An 8,135-nucleotide genomic window follows, 5' to 3' on the forward strand; every position below is an offset into this window, starting at 1 on the left:
TCTCCTCCCCCACTGACCTATTGTACTCTATGCTACTTTCTCCCCACCCCCACCCTCCTCTAGCTTATCTCTCCACGCTCCAGGCTCTCTGCCTTTATTCCTGATGAAGGGCTTTTGCCCGAAACGTCGATTTTGCCTATCCTCGGATGCTGCCTGAATTGCTGTGCTCTTCAGCACCACTGATCCAGAATCTGGTTTCCAGCATCTGAAGTCATTGTTTTTACCTCGTGGATTTGTTGTTGGCCTGTTCGCTGAGCTGTAGAAGAACTCAACACCCACTATGTGCAGGACAAATGCAATTTATAAAATCTCATGCAGCGTCTGCACTGAGCACGATGTAGGACAAACAGGCAGACAACTAGCGACCCACATCCATGAACACAAACTAGCAACCAAGTGACATGACCAACTATCCCTGGTATCCATGCACACGGACAACAAGAGCCACGGGTTTGGCTGGGACAACACAACAACACTAGGACAGGCCAAATAAAGAACGGCAAGTGAATTCCTGGAAGCATAGTACTCATCCTCAGACTCCCATCAACAAACACGTGGACCTGGACCCAATATACAAACTGCTGCAATGGAAAAATAAAACTGGCACCAATCAGAAACAGCTCAAATAGCACCACAAATTCAAAGTGGAACAATACAGCGGCACTTCACAGGTGGCAAAACAGCACTGATGATGTCACTTAGAAATGGAATGAAATATCTGCCAACAACCTACCAGCTAGGTGAACGGACCAACAACAAATCCACTCTGTCTTCTGTATGAGTCTACCATTAGCTACCTTAACAAATGTCTTACTAAAGTCCACATGGAAGACATCCACTGCCTTTCCTTCAATCATTCTTGTCCCCTCCTCAAAAAACTCAATTAAGTTGATGAGACATGACCTTCTCCGCAGAAACCCATCCTGTCTAACATGAACAAGTCTATTCACTTTCTAATGTGAATAAATTCTATCTCTCTGTATTTTCTCCAAGCTTCCCACCACTGATGTCAGACTCACTGGCTTGTAATTACCTGGATTACCTGTTTCCTTTGTTAACCCCAAGGAACAACATTGATCATTCTCCACTCCTCTGGAACTTTGCCTGACACCAAAGAGGATGCAAAGATGTCTGTTCAGGCCCCAGTTGTTTCTTCCTTTTCCTCCCACAGTATCCTGGGATAGATCCTGTTTGCCTTGGGATTTGTCTACCTTAACATACTTCAAAACACTCAACACTTCTTCCTCCATTATGTTGACCTGCTCGAGAGTATTCACACACCTTTTTCCAACCTCAACATCCCTCACTTTGCATCGGTTTTCACCAAAGTACACATTAAGGAGGCCAGGTAATGTTCCGGGGACCTGGGTTCGAATCCCACCACAGCAGTTGGTGGAATTTGAATTCAGTGAAAAGAAAGAGTCAAACGATCACCATGAAACCACCGTTAATTATCAGAAAAAAACCCTCCTGGCTCACTAATGTACTAAATGTGACTCTACTGGCTTAGATGTGAGTCCAGACCCACAAAATATGGTTGACTCTCAACTACCCTCTGGGCAATTAGGGATGGACAGTGAATGCTGGCTTAGCTGGACACACTTAAATCCCTATAAATGAAGTAAGAACCTATTTCCTCTGACTCCACACATAACTTCCCCTCTTTATGCTTGAGTGAGCCTACTGATTTTTGCCCCGAAACATCAATTCTCCTGCTCCTCAGATGCTGCCTGACCTGCTGTGCTTTGAGCATCACATTCTCGTCTCTAAATCTCCAGCATCTGCAGTCCTCACTTTCGCCTGAGCTTACTCTTTCCCGAGCTACGCTCTTGCTCTTAATATATGTATAAAATGCCTTGGGATTCTTCTTACCACTGCTCCCCTTTTTGCCCTCCTAACTCCCCGTTTGAGCACCTTCCTACTTTCTCTATATCCTTCAAGAAGGGCCTGTTTCCATACTGCAGGGAATCTAATCTAATCAAACTTTGTTTTTAGTTGCCCAGACCTTAGGTTTGTTTCCTTTCTCCTTGTCTAAACTGATAATTTTCTGTCATCCAAGGTTCCCGAACCCTACCATCCCTGTCCTTCATTTTCACAAGAACATCCCCGTCCTGCACTCTAATCTACTGGTCCTTAAAAGACTCTTACATGTCAGAATGGGATTTACCCTCAAACAGTCACTCCCAAACCACATTCGCCAATTATTGCCTAATTCAGTTATACTTGTTTTTCCACCGATTTAACACCTTCATCTGAAGTCCATTCTTGTCCTTATCCATAAGTATCCGAAAACATAGGGAAACAGGGTCACTATTCCCAAAATGCTTCCCCACTGAACTTTGATCACCTGACCAGGCTCATTTCCCATTTCCACGTCCAGTATGGCCCCATCACTCATTGGACACTCCACCTACTGCTTGAAAAAAACAAACCCTGGACACACCTGACAAATTGCTCCTCATTCAAGCTCCCAGCACTAAAGGAGTCCCAGTCAGTCGATCTTCACATTCACATTCAATAACCTATTTTTAAAGGCAGCATTTATGCATGGCTTCAGCAACTGTGTTGCACACAGCATGAGGCAACACCATGAAATCAGAGAGTCAGTTAATTCACTTGGATGGTGTTGAGGATGAAATTTTGCCCAAAACAGAAGGAGAACTATCTACACTTTTTAAATAGTAAATAGGATCTTAATAAGAGCAAAGACCAGGCAGATGGTCTCATTTCGCACAAATAATAGAAATATGAATTATTAAGAGTAAGCACAATAAGTTTGCAATACTCCATTCACCAAATTTAATTATATATTGGGTAATAAGTGAGGGAGAAAAAGTTAATATCCCGCCCATTAGAACAGCTATAAATCAAATACTAAACAGACAAAATTCAATATGTATACCCATGATTGTTCATACTTCAGGTTGCATTTATGAAACTTTGAAAATAATCTTCTGGAGAGTTGTAAAAGTCACAGGAAATCATAGCCCTGAACAATTTTGACATGACAATGGATTGGCATTCCCTGGCTGTCAAATTAAAATGTCTTGCAGAGGAAATTTGACTCAGATTGCTCCCACACTCCAGATTAAAATCAGAAATTAGATTTGACAAAAGTGGAAGGTGCTTTGTGCCGTTAGTAACTGTTACCTTGGAACTTCAGCAAGGTAAAGCTAAAATGCCTCAATAGAATTCAAGGCAGGGAATTAAAAAAAAAACATTTTCATTAATATACAGAACGTAGACTTTCAAAACTGACAACGGCAGGAAAAGGGATTATAATTACCTTGTGAGATAGTCAGCAATCCTTGCTGAAGAGGAAACATCTTCCGATAGAAACTTTCAGCGTTCACAAAGTAATTCATACTGCAATCAAATGGAAAGACAGCTTCTACTGTTTTCCTCAGTTTCACAAATTCCTTTTTAACTACTCCATTCTTCTCAAAAGCAGTCTTCTTTTGACCAACTTGAGAAGTTCTGCCCAATAGTAATGCAGAGTCATTAACTGAAAGTTGCATTAAAGCTGCAAAGGGAATTAAACTTCCACCAACTAAGTGCATCACTTCAGAGACGACTTTATACCCAATATGATCAGACGTTCCAACGAACTAGAAAGGAAATAGAAACACAAGGTTTCCGTAAAACTAAAACATACAAATCATAAAAGCAAAACATGTGCACAGCAAAGTCTCATACAAACAATGGGGTACAATGGAATGACTTAATAATCTGTTTTCATTACATTGTTTGAGGAATAAATATCCACCAGGTCAACAACAGGATCCTCACCCACCTTTTTGATCTCTGCACACGTCAGTTAATACTACTTTAGAATAGTTGACATTCACCCAAAACAGACCATCAATATTAAAAACAATCAAGTAGCAAGGAAAAGACAGAGCTGCAAATAGGACAGTTGCACAGCTTTTGAGAACTAGATTGGCTCAGCCTGTGACTCCAAAGGTCTGCAGCCTAGAAATTTCCTTTAAAGCTATACATTGCTTTGCATTCTAGAGGTAAATTAGAGGCCAATTGCTGTCACCCAGTTCTTAAAAGTCAATTATGAGTCAAGAAAAGCAACAAGAAATAATTAATGCTGTGACTGCAATTTGTATGCGTGACAAATGCAAAACACAATGTGACAAAAATATGAGTCAATCTCTTACAATGCCGAGTGAAAATTCACCACTTTACATCAATGTTCAGTGTGATCAGTAGCATAAATAAGCCTCATCGCCAGAACTTTCCAACAAGCAGCAAGACGCCGCTTGGCTGGTGGCAAAAAGGACACTACATGTGAGATGCTTCATGTACACGGAGATTCTCGGCACCACGCCATTCTTGAAGCAGCTGTGGGAAGTAGAGATTGTCACATCTGCTGGAATGTATCTTTGCCAAATAATTCTGGAGACAGATGCAGTGGTTCTTGTCAAGATTTGCCCCAAGCAACTCCTTGATGCAGGACTCTATGCTCTGTTCTCCAGGACACAAACAAAGACAAATGTTGACTATACCTGGAGGACCATCAACTCTATGCAAGATGTTCTTTGGTCTGCCCAGATCTTGTTAGTTGTCCAGTACAAGGAATTAACCTCGACCAAGTGTTTGCCAAGGCGCAGTGGGGAAAGACCACCACCTAAGGTCATTTGGCCAAAGCACAATGAGGGTCTGTTCAGTTATCGGACTCTCCCGCTGCCTAAGAAATGCCTTGCGTCTGCTGGAACTGTCAGGAAAGTCAAACTTCAATGTTTGTATGTTTTCCATAAGCTAAGACCACAGAATCAAACTGCTTTAGTGATTAATTTTTTTTTAAATGAATAAAGTATATTTTGAAATAAGAAAAAAAAAATTCATTGTATGGAAGAGGCCTACTTAGAAATGATAAATGCTTATCGGTTTTCAGAACAAGCTAAAGAATTTTATATCTGATTAATTACTTTTTGGAAATGTAGTAACTGATAGTTGGGCATATACAACTCAGGTGTACACATCACGATCACAAATATTAAAACAATCAGGTTTTTGATAAATTGGTAAAGGAAAAACATTAGCATGGATACTTCTCTACACTTTCAATTGCCGAGGAGCAGGATTAGCAGTTTAACATTCCACTTGGATAGATATGCTTTATACAATTACATATTAACTCTTATGCATACTATGTAGTAGCTACAAAATTTACATTGGCTGTTGTTGAGCATTCATAAGTACAGGGACCAACATAATCTGACCAATTCTTTTCCCATAAACTAGTAAACCTTAGAGGACATACTAAAGCACAATTTATGTGGCAAAACACTCAGTTATTTGATATGTAGGAGAATGCATCTATCAATTTATGCACAAAAGTCCCTGAAAGTCATAATAAATATGCAAATTGGGACATCAGAAATCTGTGCAATTCCACAGGTGCCAAATGAATATTCCTTTTAATATTAACCAGTATTGGCAGATAATAGTGGTTTTACCTTTTATCCACAAGTACAATATTCCCACAATACAGCACTGAAATGTCAACCAAAATCATGTCAAGTCTTGGAGTAGGACTGGATCTGGTGGCTTTGGAAAGGGTGCATTCAATATCTGAAACCTTCTATGGCCAGTAGGCACTGCAGGAAAAGTGCATTTTATAGATGTTAAAGTGCAATCACTTATTTAGATTCTTTCTGATTTTGCTTGAACGTTTGCTGTATAAATTGTTATCTTTTAAGTTTAATTCAACCACGTTTATTTCTTCTCGACTGATGGGCAGAGCTCTTTGAGACTTGTAAGAAATTACTGATGTGAGTGCGAGGGAGAGGGGGCGAAACTCGGGAAAGGGCGAAATTGGGGAGGGGGCTGGTAGTGGGTGGGGCGAGAAATTGAAAGCAGGGACAGGACTTAAAACGAGATATTAAAGAGCGGATACCTGCTGGAGGCACTGGGTGTCCACCCAATGGAGGGCGATGGAATGGCTGGACAGCAGGGTCCGTACTGAAGCCGGGATAATTTTCTCGGCCAGTTGCTGGCAGCTGTGGCTAGCGGGGAGCTGTAGGAAGCCGAGTAACTGATCCCGGGAGTGCGGGCAGGGGGCGAAGAGGAAGAGCGAACTCCGAGCTCGTGGCTGCGGGGCCTCAGCTCCTGACCCCCGGCGGGACTTGGCGGGGGAGGTGATGTCCGGCCGGTCCCACTGATAGTCCGACAAGGCCTCGATCAACGCGGTCTGAGTGGCGGAGGCGACGGCGGGCCCCCGCTCCCGCTCCGCCGCCGCCCGGCTCAGGGCCTCCTCGAGCTCCTCAAGGTGCCGGAGCCGCAGCTCCCTGAAGCCGTGACCCCGGGAGCCGCGGCGGCCTCTCGCCCTCGCCGCCGCCGGGTCGAAGAGTTTGAAAGCCCAGCGGACGTTGTGGAGGCCGGAGCCACAGGCCGAGTGCAGCAGCACTCGCAGAGCGGCCCGGCGCACCAAGCCAGGTTCCGCCGCCGTGTCCACCAGGAAAGCGATGTTGTGAGAAACCATGGCCGACCCCCCCCGGATACGGCCTGGCACTCGCTGCTCCTAGAGTCTGAGGGAAAAGGCCCTCAATACGGGCTCCGCCACTGTCCCGGAACCGCCGCGATTCCGAGCTTCAACCGACAATTCTTGGCGCCCTTTCCATCCCCAACGCCCATTGGTCACAAACCCACCGCTCTGTCTGCCCATTGGACAATTCCCCAACTGTGCCGCTCCTCCGATTGGTCCAACATCCGTCAGGCTGGCTCCTTGGCGATTGGCCAATACACGCGGATCCGCCATCGCTGATTGGCCCTCTTGGAATGCGGCTGCGCGTTGTGACGCTGTGATTGGACATTGCGCTGCGACCGTTAGCCAATCGCCATGGACAGAGCTAGCACCAGTCTTCGATTGGACAGCCGGATTGTAAACAGCAGGGTCTAGCCAATGGGATCGTTAGGTTGCAAAGGCCTACTCTGCAGTTTGTCCTTTTAAATATATTGTAACAATGTCACTCTTGCCAGGGATAGAAACTTATTTGTACAGAAGAAGGTCTCGTTATCTCTGTGTTAATGTCCATTGAGGAATATTGGTCAGACCTATTTCCACTGCTTCTCTTTAAAATAATGCCCCAATTCAGTACTTTGTACTTCCACTTGACAGGGCCCATGGGGTCCTTGGGTTAACTCATTATCCAAAAGATGGCATCGACCTCAGGAAGTAGGATTTAAACCCCCAACCTTCTGACTCTGGGGCAAGAGCACAATCACCACTATCACTTTGCCATGGGGCTAGCAGCAGAGGTGTCTCCCTGTCTTGATCTTACGCTGCTTTGTTGTTCGTTGCGAAAGCTTTTCATCATAGTCATATAATGGCAGTATTATACAGCACAGGAACTGACACGTTTGTCTTGTGTCTGCTGACCAAATATCCTAAATCAATCTAGTCCTATTTGCCAGCATTTGGCACATATCCTACCCATGTACCTGTCCAGATGCATTTTAAATGTTGTACTTGTACCAGCTTCCATCAAGTCCTCTGGCACTCAGTCCATGCACACATCATCCTTGGTATGGGGGAAAAATGCCCCTTCGATCTCGTTTAAATCTTTCCCCTCTCACCTTAAACCCATACCCTCTATTTTTGGACTGCCCTACCCTGGAATAAAGACCTTGGCTATTTATCCTACCTATGCCCCTCATGCTTTTATAAACCTGTATAAGGTCTCCAACAATCCAGGGAAAATAGCCTCAGCCTATTCAGCCACTCCGTATAGCCCAAACCCTCCAAGACTAGCAGCAGCCTTGTATATATTTTCTGAACCTTTTCAAGTTTAACAACATCTTTCCTATAGCAGAGAGACCAGAATCAAATGCCGTATTCCAAAAGTGGCTTAACCAATGTCCTGTACAGCCAAAATATGACATCCCACCTCCTATACTCATTGCACTGACCAATAAAGGTATGTGTACCAAACACCTTCTTCACTATCCTGTCTACCTGCGACCCTGTACCCCACGGTACCTTTGTTTGACAAGACTCCCCAGGAGTCTACTATTAAATGTGTACATCCTGCTCTGATTTGTCTTATTAAAATGCAGAACCTCACATTCATCTGAATTAAACACCATCTGTCACTCCTCAGTCCATCAGCCTGTCTGATTAAGGT

At 43.9% G+C, this 8,135-nt stretch overlaps 1 protein-coding gene across 3 annotated transcripts in view; it reads right to left on the reverse strand.

Annotated features, from left to right (window-relative positions):
• The window catches only part of ticrr (TopBP1-interacting, checkpoint, and replication regulator), a 47,291-nt gene extending 39,869 nt beyond the window's left edge, over positions 1-7,422 (reverse strand). For all 3 annotated transcript variants that reach the window (XM_043677253.1, XM_043677254.1, XM_043677252.1), the window contains exons 1-2: positions 5,909-7,422; positions 3,287-3,608 (exon numbers count right to left, since the gene is read on the reverse strand). In XM_043677253.1, coding sequence (XP_043533188.1) covers positions 3,287-3,608; positions 5,909-6,493 — 907 coding nt within the window. In that variant the 5' untranslated portion in view covers positions 6,494-7,422. The remainder of the gene's footprint in view (positions 1-3,286; positions 3,609-5,908) is intronic.
• Between the last annotated feature and the right edge of the window lie 713 nt (positions 7,423-8,135).

Source organism: Chiloscyllium plagiosum, chromosome 36 (assembly GCF_004010195.1).
Source record: "Chiloscyllium plagiosum isolate BGI_BamShark_2017 chromosome 36, ASM401019v2, whole genome shotgun sequence".
NCBI classification, from domain to species: domain Eukaryota; kingdom Metazoa; phylum Chordata; class Chondrichthyes; order Orectolobiformes; family Hemiscylliidae; genus Chiloscyllium; species Chiloscyllium plagiosum.